The sequence below is a fragment of the Aquila chrysaetos genome (genome assembly GCF_900496995.4).
Source record: "Aquila chrysaetos chrysaetos chromosome W unlocalized genomic scaffold, bAquChr1.4 W_unloc_8, whole genome shotgun sequence".
NCBI lineage: Eukaryota > Metazoa > Chordata > Aves > Accipitriformes > Accipitridae > Aquila > Aquila chrysaetos.
The window spans coordinates 18,116-35,842 of NW_024470328.1; the positions used below are offsets into that span (position 1 = coordinate 18,116).

The following is a 17,727-nucleotide window of genomic DNA, read 5'->3' on the forward strand; positions in this document are numbered from 1 at the left end:
ATGCCCACCACTTGAGTAGCCTTCTCGAGCTGGGAAAGGCAGGGGGGGCTACACCCTACCTGCATGCCCTGCCTATGCGAACTGCGGTGCCACTCCCTTTCTGACGCACCACGCCCTGTTTGCCCACCCTGTTCACTGCGCTCCTGGTCGCTGGCGCTCCTCAGGGCCATTCAGATCTCTCGCAGTTCCCAATGGCAATGCCCACGCTGCGTCAGACTCTCTCGTGAGGGCTGCCTGCTCTCGACAGGTCCCTCTGCTCTTCCCCGGCGCTCCTGGGCCTCGGGAACCTCCCAGTCCGCCTCAATCTAGCACTTAGCCACCGACTTACCTTTGCCTCTGGTGACCTCGCCGCTGACTGAATGCTGCTGACGGTTACGCCAGTATCCTGTGAACCGGTCTGGGAGGCCCCCACATCCCAGCCCAGCCCAGCAGGATGGCCATGCAGGGTTACTGGGGAAGACTCTGAGCTTTCCTCGGTGCTGCAAGACACAGGCAACGCCATCTGCAAACATGGAAAAGCAGGACTAAGTGCCAACTTCAGAAGAATACGTGCATGGGGACAATACGGAAAAGACCCAAAGAGGATCTCAAAAAAGACCATGTGAACGAGAGGAACTAGCCAGTGAGCCCAGGAACTGCAAAGCGGCTTTTGAGGTTCCAAGCAGAGAGATAGGATGGTAGTAGGGAACTCCCTTTCCCCATGGAGTTATGGGGGATCTCACAGCTACCTGTAAGACCACTATGGGGTGCAGACTGGTGCTATATACATTTCCTTGTCCTTAGGTTGATAACCTGATTGAATGTTTCAAACAGCTCTGGCTGACTGAGAGAGGGGAGAGGTCAGGAGTGTGCTGGCACTTGTGAAGGTCCACCTGAGCCACACCAGCCAAATCCAGCATGCTGTGTGTACGTCCTGTCAAAGGATGGGGAAGGGGGTGGTGATGGTGGATGTAAATGTATTGAATCCTGTAGGAGCTGAGCAGGATGTAAACGGGAGGGAGCAAGGTGTGAAGATTGTACTGGGTCTGGCTGGGATGGCGTTAGTTTTCTTGTTAGCAGCCCCTATGGTGCCGAGCTTTGCCTTGGTGGTCAAACGAGTGTTGACTGATAACGCACTGACATTGTAGCTACTGCTGAGCAGCGCTTGCACAGCATCAAGGCCTTCTCTGTTGCTCACTCTGCCCCGACAGCGAGGAGGCTGGGGTGGCAAGAGGCTGGGAGGGGACAAAATCAGGACAGCTGACACCAATGGTCCAAAGGGATATTCCACACCATATGACATCATAGTCAGCAATAGAACTAGGGGAGTGCTGGGCGTTCTTCAAAGTAGAAGAAGTAATCCACTTATTAAACTCTTTTTATCTCAACCATTGAGATTTTTTTTCTCGCTTCTGTCCTTCCATTTTCCTCTGCCATCCCACCGGTGGGGAGTGAGCAAGTGACTGGGTGGGGGCTGCCACATGGGGTCACCCCACCAGACAAGAACATACACCATAGGTTGGTATGTGCTTGGGAGGTCACTGGTGCCTGAGTAGATCATAGGCTGGGAGCTGGCACGTGGCTTGTGTAAGTGGTTGTGAGATTACTGATACCTGAGTAGCTGATAGGCCAAGAGTAGGGGCGTGGCTTGTGTCAGAGCTTGTGAGGTCACTTGTGCCTTTGCATCTCACAAGCAAGCAGATAGCAAGTAGGTGGAGATGCGGTGGCCAGCTCACTGGTGCCTGAGTAGCTGATAGGCAAGAGGGAGTGTTGTGGTTTAACCCCAGCCAGCAACTAAGCACCACGCAGCCGCTCACTCACTCTGCCCCCACCCAGTGGGATGGGGAAGAAAATCGGGAAAACTAATAAAACTCCTGGGTTGAGATAAGAATGGATTAATAGAACAAAAAAGAAGAGACTAATAATGATAATAATGATAAAAGGATTGGAATATAGAAATGATGCACAGTGCAATTGCTCACCACCTGCTGATCGACGCCTAGTTAGTCCCCCAGCAGCGATCGCCCGCTCCCACTCCCCCCAGTTTATATACGAAATGTGACATCACATGGTATGGAATACCCTGTTGGCCACTTTGGGTCAGCTGGCCTGGCTGTGTCCTGTGCCAACCTCTTGTGCCCCTCCAGCTTTGTCACTGGCTGGACATGAGAAGCTGAAAAATCCTTGACTTGAGACGAAACATTCTTAGCAACAACTGAAAATATCAGTGTTATCAACATTCTTCCCATACTGAACTCAAAACATAGCACCGTACCAGCTACTAGGAAGACAATTAACTCTATCCCAGCTGAAACCAGGACAGGGAGACACATGGCTTGGGTATGTACTTGTGTTGTCACTCTGGGCTGAAGGGCTGATAGGCCAGGACCAGGTTCATGGCCCTTATAGGTTCTTGTAAGGTCACCGGAGGCAGACTAGTCCACCAGCAAGTACCTGGCAAATGGGTGTACACGTATGTGGGAGGTCACTGGTGCCTGAGTAGCTGATAGAGCAGGAGGTGGCCCATGGCTTGTGTCTGTGCTCATGAGGTCACTCCTGCCTGAGTAGCTCATAGGCCTGGAGTAGGCCAACGGCACGTGTAGGTGCTTCTAATGTCACTGCTGCCTGAGTAGCTGATAGGGCAGGAGCAGGCCCCTGGTTTGTGTCGGTGGTTTTGAGGTCATTGCTGTCTGAATAGCCAATAGGCCAGGAACAGGCCCATGTCAGATGCAGATACTATGACGTCACCTGTGGCTGAGTAGCAGATAGGCTAGGAATATGCACGTGGCTGTGTATGGATGAACTTGTGATGTCACCGGTGCCTGGAGAGCTGATAGGCCGGGAGCTGGCACATAACTTGGGCAGGTGCTTCTGGTGTCACCAAAATACTATTCAGACCACGACCAAAGACAGCTTTTTGGAAGAACCATCGTTAGCAGAAGTCCATCCACCGCGCCCACACGTGTGGCACTGTAACTCAGGCACACGCAGTGGTGGCAGTAGGAGGGGTGTGAGGTCACTGTCAGTATAAATCATGAGCACACAGCAGTGGCCGTGGGAGGACGGCAGTGTTCACATCACCGATGGCACCCCATGGCTGCGGGGCTCGGTGCAGAGCGGCCGTGTGCTGTCACAAGGGCATCAGAGGGGACGGGATCCGCCCGGCCCCATCTGTGCGAGGCCGAAGGAGCAGCCCCTCCAGCCCTGGCTGGAGCAGTCGGGGTAGGGGTGGCTCGGGGGCACCGCAGGGATGTGCCTGGGCACGGCGCCAGGAGGAAACCACAGACTTCCTCCGGAGCGCGGGGAGCGCTGCGAGGCCACGTGGGCTGTGGTTTGTGCACCTGCAGGCTGCAGCTCCCGAGCCACCCGCGGGGAATAACGGCCCCTCGGTGACATGCCGAGAGTCAGGGATATGTCTGAGCCTCTGGGCTGCATGTCTGCTGCCGGGACAGAGACATGTCCCAGCTCCAGCTCATTGGAAGGGACCTTCCGTGGGGCTCTCCAGGGAGGGACGGGCGAGCCGGCACTCGTGGAATGGAGCTCTTCCCCTGGCCAAGGCCCTTTCCCAGCTGCTGCTCCCCGCAGAGCAGGGTCTGAAGCAGGGGCAGGGGCTGTTTCCTTCCCTTCCTGACACAGCCCCCGCTGCAGTCTCAGCCCTGTGATTCCCATGGCACAGGGGTGGTTGGACACTCGCACCTGGGGCTCTTGGATGTGCCCGGAATAGGAGATGCTCAGTGCTCCTAGTCCACACGGCACGGTTCAGGGGGTGAAAAACCTGTTCCCCCCCACAACTGGCCCTGTCTTGTGACGGCCCCCCCACCACAGTGACGTGACACCTGTAGTGGAGCCATCTCTCATATATGGTCATGAATGGTGCTGGAGAAGTTCATTGGAGGGCTGGGCTGTGTCGGAGGGGAGATGGCTCCCGATAATGTCTAAAAAGGTGCTGCTGCTTCGATTGGCTCCTCCTGTAGCTGGGCTGGCATCTGCAGAGATATATTGCCCTCCTGTCATCATTGTCCCCATGAGTCCCCAGAAGCTGTGGCAGGGAGTGCGGCGCAGCAGGGATGTGCTGGCAGGACAGGAGGCTCAGGATGGGCATGGAGGGACTCCTGTCCCCTCAGGTGCTGTGGCTGCTCCTCTGGGTGCAGCTGTGCAGGGGTAAGTGCCGACTCCCTTGTCCTACAGCCCAGGGCCAGCAGGTACCAGTGTGGTTATTGGGATTTGTCTGGGAATGGGGTTTCTTTGCAGGTGCTCCTGAGATGAGGGGCAGAAGGTGCTCAGGTCCATGCACCCTGTGCCTTTCCCTGTGCCCATCTAGGTGGGCGAGAATAGCTCCTTTCCCAGGGCTCCAGTGTTCCGCGCAGCCTGTGCCTGGCTGGATTGATAGACACCCTGTCCTGGGGTACCCCTTTGGCATCCCCTGATCCCCAGCACTGTACCTCTGGAGCTGGTGGTGGCCTAGCTGGTGATGGCAGCACCCAGAGATGCCGAGGGCACTGCTGAGCTCTAGGGTACCTCGGAGGGATTGTGTGCTGCTCACTGCCCCCTTGGTCCAGGGGACCTCTGACTCCATTAGAGCGGTTTGGACCCCACAGAGAGAAGGGGACCGGGGCATTGACAGTAGAGAGACATCCTTCCTGGGGAGCTTGGCCCAGGGCATGGACTGGGCTGACACCAGGGGTGAGGAGGGGACATGGGTTGGGGAATCCTCAGAATCATCTCAGTGCTCCCTGGGAACCCAGAAAGCCCTGGGGGTGGGGCTGGGTTTGGATGGTGCTGGGGCAGGTGCAGGCTGGTGCTGGAAGCTGCAGGCCTGGGTACAAGGAGCTGTTGAGGGAGTGCCGGGCTGGGGAGTAGCGGGTGTCCAGTTCAGTGCTGGGCAGTGTGTTGGTGGGTGTGGGTGGGGGGCAGGTGGCTGTTGGAGTGGGAAGAGCTGCCTTGTGCAGTGGGATGGCGAGTGACCCAGCTGGGCTGGAACTGGGCACCCACAGCCTTGCGCAGCCCATGGGGATAGAAGGGACCCCTGCACTGCAATGGGGGCAGACTTGGAGGGGAGAGGGCTCCTACACCAGTACCTGTAATTTGGCCCATATAGGCGGTTCCCCCAGACCTGCAGTGCTGGGGTTTGGCACTCTCCTGACCCATCCCATGCTGGTGTTTGAAGGGGCTGCGGATGTGAGGCTGGCGGATGGCGGCAGGCGCTGTGCTGGGAGAGTGGAGGTGAAACACAATGGCGAGTGGGGGACCGTGTGTGATGACTACTGGAGCATGAACGATGCAGCAGTGGTTTGTAAGCAGCTGGGCTGTGGGTCTGCTGTTGGAGCTCCTCAGGGTGGACACTTTGGGCCAGGATCTGGCCCCATTTGGATGGATGATGTTGGCTGTAAAGGCACCGAGTCTGCCCTGTCTGACTGCGAACACAGAGGATGGGGTGAACATAGCTGTGACCACAGTGAGGATGCTGGAGTGACGTGTTCAGGTAAGGAGACAGCCTATTGCCCCCACCTTTGGGTCTGGGGTGGGGGAAGGGACCTTGGCTGTGTTCTCATGGAGCAACAAGTGGACACCAGAGCAGGGCCCAGTGATACTGGTCTAACTGCCAGGCTGGGACTGTCATTGCTGATGTCCCCAGTCTTTGGGGAAGGCCCAGAGGGATCCTACCCCAAGGTGATCTGACCTTGCCAGAGTGTCTCAGTCACCCTCAGTCAGTGTCTTGGGCTGCAGATGAATCGTCCATCCCTTCCCCAGGGTGTCCTTTCGACTTCATTGATCTCCACCCGTTCTGCCAGTTTGCAGCCAACAATGCTGAGGGTGCCTGTGCTGGAAACACCCGGGGGCACTTGCTCGGCACTCCACGCTTTGGAGGAACGGCATGAGATGGCTGATCCTCCTGGGTCATTCCCCTTCACAGGCATGAGTACCTCACCTGAATCAAATGGGCTTTTCAGAGAGGATGAGTGCTGGGCCCTGGGGAATGGAGCAGGGTGGCCACAAAGCCCTTCACTGCCTGTGCCCAGGGCTCGGCTGTGTGGACCAGTATTTGTGAGGGTTAGGGGCTTGGCAGCTGCTTGACTCTGGCTGCTCCCTCCTGTATCACCACAGTGACAGGCTGGCACTGGGAAATCCCTGGGGCTGTGAGAGCCCCACGAGGACATGACCCCGTGCAGGCAGCGCTGACCTACTGCTCAAACTCTCCTGCCTGCCCACGGCTCCCCACACTGCCCGATGACACGGGGGCTTTGGCAGCAGTTACTGATCCTCGTCTGTGCCTGCTGTTCTCTGAGAGCTGGCAGGGGCCCAGTGGGAGTCTCCTGCCCCTCTGTCCGGCCATCCATCTGGGTTGTGGACACCTCCACGCACAGCACTGTGTCCCTCGGCTGAGAACACCCTCCCCCCGAGCAGACATCAGAGGGATCTGCACAGGCACCAGGCATGATAGCAGCTGCACCATTTCTGTGCTCTGTGACATCTTCCGCCTAAAATGAACCTTCCAACACCCCTGGGATCAGGGGGTGCTTCTGGTTGCATTGGGGTGATGGTCCTGCCTGGCCCAAAGCTCTGCAGGGGCTGAGCAGGCTGTAGCAGTCACTATCTTCTGGGCCAGTTCTCCTGGATCCAAACTGCTCAAACTACTGCGGTGCTGGGGAGACCACACCAGGCAACACAGGGAACCTTGTGTGGGAGCAGTTTGTCTGAGCAGTACCTGTGGCTGTGAGTCTGCGACAGACACATACCCTCGGGTGCTCTGATGGTGTAAAGATGGGGTGCGTGGGGGTCTGGATGTGCCTGTGTCACCGACACTCCCCCAACAACTTCCTCTGGGATGTGCGATGCACAGTTTGGTCATGGCTTGCTTGGAGATGATGCGGGACGTGGGCATTTAACTGCCAGAGGGCTCTGGGAACTCCCAGGTGTTATGTTTTTTTCCAGGATTTGTCCGGCTGGTGGAAGGGAAGAGCCGCTGCTCAGGACGTGTGGAGATCCATGAAGGGGACCAGTGGAAAACTGTCTGTGATTCACACTTTGGTCCCAAAGCTGCTGACGTGGTCTGCAGGGAGTTGCAGTGTGGCGTGGCCCTGCCTGTTGCTGGGCCAGCTCACTTTGGAGAAGGGGTCAGTCCCATCTGGGATGGAGAGCTGCAGTGTGTGGGGAATGAATCCCACCTCATCTCCTGCGGCAGAGGGTCCTCCAGGGACCAGCCCTGCACCCACGCGAACAGCGCTGTTGTCACCTGCAAACGTAAGGACTCAGGGAGGGGTGTTGAACGCTGGGGTGAGCTCCAGCCTGAGTGGGGGCAGGTTGTGCCTGTTGACACAAGGGAAGTGAGCTATATGTTCCTACAGGCTGGCAGAGAGGTGACCTTCCTGGGGGATCCTATACAGGGCAGGGGTGGCCTGCTGCCCAAGGACAAGGAGGGGGCATGGGTTGGGAGGGCTCAGTGGGATCATCATGTTGTTCCACAGGGGACACTGAAAGGCCTGAAGGCAGAGGATAAGCTGGGAGGAGGGCAGGGCAGGTTGTGGTCCAGGGCAGCTGGGGTCTTTGGGGAGAAGCAGCAGAGTGTGCTTGGTGGGGCAGGTCTCTTCTAAGGGTGCTGGCTGGGGAAGAGCAGGTGCCCTAGGTGGGCATGGGCCAGGGGCAGGTGGCACCTGGCTGTTGGGGTAGAAGGAGGTGCCAAAGGCTGTGGGGCCACAAATGACCCAGCAGGGCCAGAACTACAGACCCCCAGCCTTGCAGTGCCCGTGAGGATAGAAGGGACCCCTGTACTGCCAAGGGGACAGACTTGGAGGGGAGAGGGCACACCACCTGGCACCTCTGATGCCACCAGGGTAGGGGTTCCCCCAGACCCACACTGCTGGGGCTTGGCACCATTCTAACTGGTCCTGTGTCAGTGTTTGAAGGTGCAGTGGAGGTGAGGCTGGTGGATGGCGGCAGGCGCTGTGCTGGGAGACTGGAGGTGAAACACAATGGCGAGTGGGGGACCGTATGTAGTGACTACTGGAGCATGAACAATTCGGCAGTGGTTTGTAAGCAGCTGGGCTGTGGGTCTGCTGTTGGAGCTCCTCAGGGTGGACACTTTGGGCCAGGATCTGGCCCCATTTGGATGGATGATGTTGGCTGTAAAGGCACCGAGTCTGCCCTGTCTGACTGCGAACACAGAGGATGGGGTGAACATAACTGTGACCACAGTAAGGATGCTGGAGTGACGTGTTCAGGTAAGGAGACAGCCTGTTGCCCCCACCTTTGAGTCTGGGGTGGGGGAAGGGACCTTGGCTGTGTTCTCATGGAGCAACAAGTGGACACCAGAGCAGGGCCCAGTGATACTGGTCTAACTGCCAGGCTGGGACTGTCATTGCTGATGTCCCCAGTCTTTGGGGAAGGCCCAGAGGGATCCTACCCCAAGGTGATCTGACCTTGCCAGAGTGTCTCAGTCACCCTCAGTCAGTCTTGGGCTGCAGATGAATCGTCCATCCCTTCCCCAGGGTGTCCTTTCGACTTCATTGATCTCCACCCGTTCTGCCAGTTTGCAGCCAACAATGCTGAGGGTGCCTGTGCTGGAAACACCCGGGGCACTTGCTCGGCACTCCACGCTTTGGAGGAACGGCATGAGATGGCTGATCCTCCTGGGTCATTCCCCCTTCACAGGCATGAGTACCTCACCTGAATCAAATGGGCTTTTCAGAGAGGATGAGTGCTGGGCCCTGGGGAATGGAGCAGGGTGGCCACAAAGCCCTTCACTGCCTGTGCCCAGGGCTCGGCTGTGTGGACCAGTATTTGTGAGGGTTAGGGGCTTGGCAGCTGCTTGACTCTGGCTGCTCCCTCCTGTATCACCACAGTGACAGGCTGGCACTGGGAAATCCCTGGGGCTGTGAGAGCCCCACGAGGACATGACCCCGTGCAGGCAGCGCTGACCTACTGCTCAAACTCTCCTGCCTGCCCACGGCTCCCCACACTGCCCGATGACACGGGGGCTTTGGCAGCAGTTACTATCCTCATCTGTGCCTGCTGTTCTCTGAGAGCTGGCAGGGGCCCAGTGGGAGTCTCCTGCCCCTCTGTCCGGCCATCCATCTGGGTTGTGGACACCTCCATGCACAGCACTGTGTCCCTGGCTGAGAACACCCTCCCCCCGAGCAGACATCAGAGGGATCTGCACAGGCACCAGGCATGATAGCAGCTGCACCATTTCTGTGCTCTGTGACATCTTCCGCCTAAAATGAACCTTCCAACACCCCTGGGATCAGGGGGTGCTTCTGGTTGCATTGGGGTGATGGTCCTGCCTGGCCCAAAGCTCTGCAGGGGCTGAGCAGGCTGTAGCAGTCACTATCTTCTGGGCCAGTTCTCCTGGATCCAAACTGCTCAAACTACTGCGGTGCTGGGGAGACCACACCAGGCAACACAGGGAACCTTGTGTGGGAGCAGTTTGTCTGAGCAGTACCTGTGGCTGTGAGTCTGCGACAGACACATACCCTCGGGTGCTCTGATGGTGTAAAGATGGGGTGCGTGGGGGTCTGGATGTGCCTGTGTCACCGACACTCCCCCAACAACTTCCTCTGGGATGTGCGATGCACAGTTTGGTCATGGCTTGCTTGGAGATGATGCGGGACGTGGGCATTTAACTGCCAGAGGGCTCTGGGAACTCCCAGGTGTTATGTTTTTTTCCAGGATTTGTCCGGCTGGTGGAAGGGAAGAGCCGCTGCTCAGGACGTGTGGAGATCCATGAAGGGGACCAGTGGAAAACTGTCTGTGATTCACATTTTAGTCCCAAAGCTGCTGACGTGGTCTGCAGGGAGTTGCAGTGTGGCGTGGCCCTGCCTGTTGCTGGGCCAGCTCACTTTGGAGAAGGGGTCAGTCCCATCTGGGATGGAGAGCTGCAGTGTGTGGGGAATGAATCCCGCCTCATCTCCTGCGGCAGAGGGTCCTCCAGGGACCAGCCCTGCACCCACGCGAACAGTGCTGTTGTCACCTGCACACGTAAGGACTCAGGGAGGGGTGTTGAACACCAGGGCTGTGGCAGGGGTTGGGGAACAGAGCAAGGATGGTGCTGGGCCAGGTGTGAGGACAGGAGGGATGATGCTATTGTCTGCAGCATGAAAATAGTGCAGAAGGAGAAGAAAGGCATGCTGTCCCTCTGGCCTCTCTGCCAGCTACTTAAGGTACACGAGCACCAACCCACCCTCTCTCCTCCTCCTCTGTCCCCACAATACACAGGATTCAGGCTGGTGAATGGCAGCACAGCGTGTGCAGGGAGAGTAGAGGTCCAGGTGTCGGGGACCTGGGGGACCCTCTGTGCCTCCCGCTGGGATCTCTCGGATGCCCATGTTCTCTGTCGTCAACTCAACTGCGGGTTTGCTGAGTCCATTCCTGGAGGACAGCATTTTGGGAGAGGGACTGGCCCTGTATGGAGAGACTCATTCCACTGTGACGGGACAGAAGCCCACCTGGGACAGTGCCCAGTGATCACCCTGGGGGCCTCATCATGCTCCCACGGGAACAACGCTGCTGTTGTTTGCTCAGGTGAGTGCAGGAAAAATGCTGCATTAACTCCATTTGCCCTTTGTGTGTGATGTGGCCACCCAAAACAGGGATCCCATGGCAGTGCAAAGCTGAATTTCTCCCTGGAGAAACCCTGGCTTCCCCAGGAGCCATCTGGAGGGCTTTGCCTGCTCAGAGTGACCGCTCTACTTTGGGAGAGCTGAGAGCTGAATGGAGGCAGGCATCTGCCCCCAGGGCAGTGGCTTAGGCCCCAGCACCACCACCATGCCTGAGCTCCTCTGTTCTCCTACTGTGGGACAAGCCCAGAGCAGGGCTGCAGGGCTGTGCTCCACCTCTCTGGCTGCAGACAACTGCATCCCATCCCCAGAGATGGATGATGGTCTGCAGAGCCTCATCCCACCACCCAGGCAGCAGGTGCCTGGGTCCCCCCAGCAGCAGCAGCAGACCTGGGTGTGAGCTGCAGAGAGGGCCCGGGTCTTGCCCTCACTTCTCATCAGCAAAAGGCTCAATCTTGTTGTGTTTGGTCGGAAAATCCCCCCTCGCCCTGCTCCCTGAAGGATGCCATGCTCCCCGGTGCCAACAGTGGCTGTGGCATCTCTGCTGTCCCCAGGCTCAGCCGGCTTTGCATCCCTGCGGCTGGTGGGTGGAGGGAGCCGGTGCGACGGACGAGTGGAGATCTTCCAGAATGGGATGTGGAGCAGAGTCCTGGATGACCAGTGGGACATGCAGGAGGCCAGCGTGGTGTGCCGGCAGCTGCGGTGTCGAGAGGCAGGGACAGCCTACAACCCCCCAAAGCCTGAGCGAGGGACGGGCCCCGTGGGGCTGCGAGGGGTCCGGTGCGCAGGGCACGAGGCCAACCTGGCCCTCTGCAACACCTCCCTGCCCGAGAGTGCACCGGCGGCAGGGGTTGCGGAGGACGTGGGAGTCATTTGCTGGGGTGAGCGGCGCTGCACGGGCCCCCCAGGTGATGGGGTGGGTGGGCAGCCGGCCCCTGACAGCACCTGGGGTTTCTGCCCACTACAGGGAGCCGGAGGGTCCGGCTGGTAAACGGGTCCGGGCACTGTGCTGGGAGAGTGGAGATCTACTACCAGGGCATGTGGGGGACTGTCTGTGACGATGGCTGGGACCTGTCTGATGCCGCCGTCGTTTGCCACCAGCTGGGCTGTGGAGGGGCGGTGGAGGCAGCCGGCTCCGCTCACTTCGGGGAAGGCTCCGGGCAGATCTGGCTGGATGGCGTGAACTGCTCTGGGGCCGAAGCTGCTCTCTGGGACTGCCCTGCCAGGCCCTGGGGGCAGCACGACTGCGGGCACAAAGAGGATGCGGGAGTCATCTGCTCAGGTCTGTGGCGGGAGCTGTAGTGGGAGCCTGGCTCTCACGGAGTCCAGGATAGAAGGAGAGCCAGACATGGCCAAGGCTGTCCCTGGCTGCCTCTGAGCTCCTGGCCGAGCATGTCCTGTGGAAACGCATGCATGGGTACCCTCAGTCCCACTGAGGGTCCCTGGGGAGCTCAGCCGTACCCGAGGATTATCAGGAAGGGCAGGGGTGTCTGTCCATCAGGGACTTCTCTCTGCCCTTGTGTGCAAGGGGGACGTGCTGGCCCTGGCCCGACCCAGCTGTGGGCCTGGGGGGTGCAGAGGTGTCCTGGCTCCCACAGCCTCAGACCAGCCTTTTCCCCCTTGGTGACTTTCCTCCCAGAGTTTGTGGCCCTGAGGCTGGACAACAGTGATGGCTGCTCTGGGCGCCTGCAGGTTTTCTACAACGGGACGTGGGGGAGCATTTGCTCCAACTCGATGACTCTCAACACGGTGTCACTGGCATGCAAGGAGCTGGGCTGCGGGGACGGAGGATCCCTGGAAACACAGCTGCCTTATGGAAGGGTGTCTGGCCCTACGTGGCTGGATTACGTGCAGTGTGGGGAGAAAACCAGCTCCTTCTGGCAGTGTCCCTCTGCTCCCTGGAACCCATGGTCGTGTGAAGACCTGCGAGAGGAGACCCACATCACCTGCAATGGTAACTCTGAGCCACCTGGACACCCCAGTGTCACCCCAGCTCCTGTTCCCTGCTGGGTATGGCCAAATGCAGAGAAAGAGCTTGGAGGGGCTTTTCCTTTCCATGTCAGTCCCTTCTGCTGCTGGTGGCAGAGAAGCGATCACAGCCACACACCTCCAGCAGCAGTTGCCACCCAGGTTGCCAGCAGCGCCTGGGGGAGGCAGAGGCATCTCCAGGTGAGGTCTCAGAAGATACCAGACAGGGTTCAGAAGAACCTCCCCTCCATACACACGCTCCTGCTCCTCTGTTAAACAGGGACCTTTTGGGGCTAGAGCAGTTGGGGTCTCCCCACAGTCCTGTGCGTGTCCCTTGAATGACCAGGGTTCAGTTGCTGCCTTGATCAAGATGGCAGAGGGAGGCACAAGCAGAGCTCAGCCCTGCTCTCTTCTGCACGATCTCCCGAACCAGCCCTTTCACCACAGCGTTTCCTTCTTCAGGGAGACGCCCAGAAATGCCCTCGATCCCGCTGGCCCCGTGCCCCAACTCCACGAGGTGCACAGGTAGGGAGCTGCTCCTCTGTGGATGCTTCTTGTCTGGCAGGGCTCTACCTGCTGTCTCCGTGCCATGGGAGGTCTTTGCCTTCTCCAGACAGGGAGAAGATTCGTGCCGTGGGAGGTGAGGACGGGTGCTCGGGCAGAGTGGAGGTCTGGCACCGTGGCTCTTGGGGGACGGTGTGCGACGACTCCTGGGACATGCGGGATGCTGAGGTGGCGTGCAGGCAGCTGGGCTGTGGCCCCGCGGTGTCTGCCCTGCATGAGGCTGCGTTTGGGATGGGGACAGGCCCCATCTGGCTGGAGCAGGTGGAGTGCCGTGGGACAGAGCCATCTCTGCAGGACTGCTGGGCCCGGCCTGGGGATGGCGGTGCCTGCCGGCACAAGGAGGACGCTGCTGTGAACTGCTCAGGTGAGCGGCAGGTCTGGGACCCCTTGCTGGGGTATTGGCAGGGAGCTGGGGAAGGCTTTTTGCCCCCTTGGTCCTGGCATGGCCCATGACCTCCCAAGAGCAAGAACAGTACTACAGAGTGGAGAAGCCTGGTCCCAAGTGGGGAGCAGCCTCGGTTGAACTGGATGTCTTCTGGCCATTGCCCGTGGGGCCCTGCAGCCCCAGGGTTATCCCCTGGGCTGCCTGTGCCATCCTGCCTGCCACCCAGAGCAGAGGCACTCAGCCCTTTCCCGGCCTCTCTTTCTAGCACTACAGGAGGGGCAATTTGGGTGGGATGTGTCAGGGACATCCACAGACACACACACGGTGTGTTGGGGAGGAGGCTCCCTGATACCTGCACACCCACCCTCTCAGCCCAGCTCTCCTTTTCCTCCTCTGCAGCTACACCCAGGACAGCAGCATCCCCACCCCGAGCAGGTAACTTGTCTTCCCCCTGGGGCTGGGTATCCCCAGGGCAAGACTGGGACCCACAGCTGGGTGGAAGGGGCTCCTTGCTGAGGTGTGAAACTCCCAGGAGAAGGCACTGGTCTGGTGGTGAGGGGGATAGGGAAGGTTGTCATTTACTCATCAGGGTAGAAGCTTCTCCATCGCTCATCCCTGCAGCCCTCCACCCCCTGCTGCCTTGTGTGATGGGGGTCAGGAATGGTGCTTTTTCCACCTCACCCAGGCCTGGTGCTGGCCTTTCCATATTCTTGCCCACACAGATTCCCCCCGGGGCCGTCTGAGTGGCAGCGGGAGAGTCTCAGTGCCCGTCATCATCTGCATCATCCTGGGGGCCCTTCTCTGCCTGCTCCTGGCCCTCCTGGCTGGGCAAGCGCTAAGCACCAGGGCTGGGTGCAGAGGTTTGTCTTTCCACAGCGGTCCCAGGGGGAGATAGATACCTCCTGGAAGGGCTGCAGGGTGTGAGTGAGGGGCACAGGCAGAGCTGGGGGGATGAGACCGTGTGCTGCCACCAGTCCCATGCACCACCCCATTGAGTGCCTGGCCGTGGGGCACCAGCAGCAAGGGGTGGAGAGAGCCCAGAGGTGGGGGGAGGTAGCGATGGGGCGAGGAGAGAAATGGCAAAGTGGGGCTGGGGGAGATGTGAGCAGAAGGAAGATAGCCAAGGCTGGCAGTGCTCTGGGCAGTGCTGGGGGGGTCTCTGGGACAAGGAAGATGATGGGAGGAGTGCAGGGCAGCAGGGTCCATCTCCGTGGTGTCAGGCCCCCAGGCCGTTCCCTCTGCCCAGCCCTGCCCACCCCCTGGCTACCCTAGACCCATGGGGCAGATAGGGGAAAGCTCCAGGTGGAGGAAACATGGGAGCTGCTCCAGGGTCAGACAAGGGGGGCATGACCCAGGGGCCAGAGGGGCATGAGCACTGTCTCCAATGGGATGATGGGAGGGAGACACTGCCCCAGATAATCTCCACAGCGATGTTGCCCTCACTGGGGACGTGGCAGCTGTGCCTGGACAGTGCAGTGGGGCTGTGCCGTCGGGCCAGTCCTGGCCTGGCCCAAGAAACAGGTTTGGGGCAGCGCAGTGTGATCCCATTGCCCCTCTGCCTGTCCCTCTGCCAGCCCTACCTCTGTCCCCAGGCTCCAGGAGTGCTCAGGAGCCCTTCCCTGAGGCCCTGTACGAGGAGATCGGTTACAGCCCAGTGTGGGAGAAGCAGGCAAGGTTTGGTCGCTCAGGTGGGTGTGGGTCCTCCCTGGAGGCTCATGTGCAGGACCCTTTCCCCTGGCCCCAACCCCGGGCTGATTCCCTGAAGCCCCCCAGCCCATGGTCCTTGTGACACTGGGGCCACGTGGTCTGTGGGGAGACCATCCAGGTCCTGAGCCTGGAAGGGGAGCTTTCTGCCGAACAGCTTTGCCTGTCCCAGCGGGACAGCCCCTCTCTTCCTGCCCCTGCTCCCCATGTGACACCCGTGGAGTGAGGGAAGGGGCTGTCCTAGGGCAGCTCTGGGAGCACCTTTGAGACAAGGTTGGCCCCAGGGAGGCAGGGTGATTTCCCAGCCCTCCTCCCCATGCAGCCCCAGCTCTGTGGGTCCCCCTTCCCCAGCAGCACTGGCCACGAGCCAGGTCAGTGGGGCTCACTTCGCAATAGCCACTGTGCATCTCTGCAGGCTCCTATTCAGAGGAGTCCCTGACCCAGCTGCAGCCCTACCGTGGAGTCAGCGAGGAGGAGGATGGTCTGGGATCAGCACCAGGTACCAGAGGCAAGAAGGAGTTGGTCTCCCTGAAGACATGTGATGGACAGAGGTGTCACTCGGTGTCACCGCTAGAGATGGGGAGGACATGGGGGTCTCCTGTGGTGCTGCCAATACCCATGTCTCAGCCCTGTGTCCCTGCGCATCTTCCCTCTGCTCTGCAGGACGTATCTTCTCACTGTCACCAGCTCCCCTCTCTTTTCAGATGTTCTTGTCCCACCTGGACGTGACCCAGCAGATGGTTATGATGATGCCAGGGAGGTTTCTGATCCCGTGGAGGATGTTGCCCCTGGGCAGGGAGAGAGGGAAATGTCCAGGGAGCCAGAGGAGGGAGCAGAGCCCAGGGATGCACCTGGAGGTGAGAGGGAAATTTAGCACTGCTGGTTCCTGGGGTGCCATCCCTGGTGCCACCCAAGTCACTGCTGTCCTGACACCCCAGCTTCCTGTGAAGGGGGATACCTGTCCTGGGAGTTTTCCTGGGAGGCACTAGGGGTAGGAGAAGGAGCAGGGAAGAAGATGATGTAGAGACCCCATGGGCCAAACTGCATTGTCCTGCCTTGCTGCTTGCAGGGGCCAGCCTGCGCTCCTGGAGAAGTGCTGGGGTCCCTGGAGCTAAAGGAGAGACATGGCCCCTGTCCCTGGGGAGCCTGGGCTATGATGATGCTGAAGAGGTGTCTCTGGCACATCCCCCTGAGGACACAGCAGCTGTGACACCGGAGCTCTGTGCACAACAGTCCCAGAGCCCCAGGCCATGAGAGCCCATCCCTGCTGTGCAGCTGGGTGCAGCCAGGAGGGAGAAGAGGTCTGTGGAGGTGGGAGAGCCGTGACCACCAGGGAACCATGTCCCTTGGCCCATGGGCAACACAAACCACCTGGAATTTCCTCTATTTTTATTCCCATTTTTATGCTGTGCATCATCTTTGTTCGTAATAAAAGTCTTTGGGGGCTTTGACCTGGAGCTGGTGCTTGCCTGCCCAAGTGTCAGGGCATCTTCCTGAGGCTGATCAGGAGGAGCAGAGAACAAAGTCATGGAGGTGGGGAAATGGGCATGCCTTTGGGACAGCAGGCGCAAGGGCCAGGGCAGGCTGGAAGAAGGCAGGCAGGCAGGCAGCCTCTGCAAAAATCTACAGGAGCAAATCATTGCTGAAGCCCGGGGTTGAACCAGGGACCTTTAGATCTTCAGTCTAACGCTCTCCCAGCTGAGCTACTTCAGCCCTGCCCCAGCAGCCCTTGTCCCAGTTCCACCCCTGCCAGGCCACAGGCTGACACACACATGAAGAGAGCTCCTTGGGGACATTCCCAGGGAAAAGCTGTGCCCAGCGCCGGGCAGAGGGGACCTGGCCTCTCCCAGCCTCCATGGCCAGGTAGACTCCAGGTGTGGGGTGGGTGCCAGCTTACAGTGGGAGTGCCAAGATATGTGTCTGGCCTCAGTTACAAAGGTGAGTGGTGAAGGCAAGTGGGCAGGCCAGGCACACGCAGCGGCCAAAGCTGGAGGTGGAAGAAGGGTGGGGTTGGTGGAAGACCTCTGTCATAGGGGAGAGAGGGCCCAGGGGAGGCAGAGCTTTTGCTGGTGCCATAGGCTTTTGCTTCCTTCTTGCATGAGCAAGAGTGTACTGTTCAATGTTAGGAGACCATATTTAGGGGGAGAGAAGGCTTGAAAACCTCCAAGGACTGGGACTGCACAACCTCTCAGGGCAACCTCTTCCAGTGCGTAAGTGACCTTATGGTTATGACCTCATGGACCTCATCTCCTCCCTGAACATTCTTTCAACTTTTGTCCCTTGCCTCTCATTTTCCCACAATGCACCACGACGAAGAGCCTGGCTCTCTTTTCTTAACTGCCTGATAGGTACTGAAATGATCCTGTGAGGTTTCCCGAAGCCTTCTCATCTCCATACTGAACAGTGTTCCCTCAGCCTTTCCTCAGGTGGAAAGGTCTCCAGCCCCGTGCACACCCCGACACACCTGACTGTATTGGTGGCCCTTCACTGAACTTGCTCCAGTTGATCAACGTCTTTCCTGTACTGGGGGCAGGAGGCCCCAAACTCAGTGCAGTGCTGTGCATGTGGTCTAGC

General features: G+C 59.1%; 1 protein-coding gene and 1 non-coding gene across 2 annotated transcripts; one reads left to right on the plus strand and one right to left on the minus strand.

The window, feature by feature from the left end:
* The first annotated feature begins 4,073 nt into the window (after nucleotides 1-4,073).
* On the plus strand, nucleotides 4,074-16,407 carry LOC115338021 (deleted in malignant brain tumors 1 protein-like). The gene is made up of 14 exons (XM_041121675.1): nucleotides 4,074-4,140; nucleotides 5,147-5,461; nucleotides 6,913-7,218; nucleotides 10,180-10,497; nucleotides 11,087-11,413; nucleotides 11,500-11,814; nucleotides 12,172-12,486; nucleotides 12,975-13,025; nucleotides 13,114-13,428; nucleotides 13,849-13,884; nucleotides 14,172-14,309; nucleotides 15,042-15,137; nucleotides 15,858-16,010; nucleotides 16,223-16,407. The coding sequence occupies exons 1-14, from the start codon at nucleotides 4,074-4,076 to the stop codon at nucleotides 16,405-16,407; spliced, it is 2,937 nt and encodes a 978-aa protein (XP_040977609.1).
* Nucleotides 16,408-16,793: 386 nt separating this feature from the next.
* TRNAF-GAA lies at nucleotides 16,794-16,866 on the minus strand. Its single transcript has one exon. It is a non-coding gene; the product is annotated as a tRNA-Phe (tRNA).
* Nucleotides 16,867-17,727: the final 861 nt, after the last annotated feature.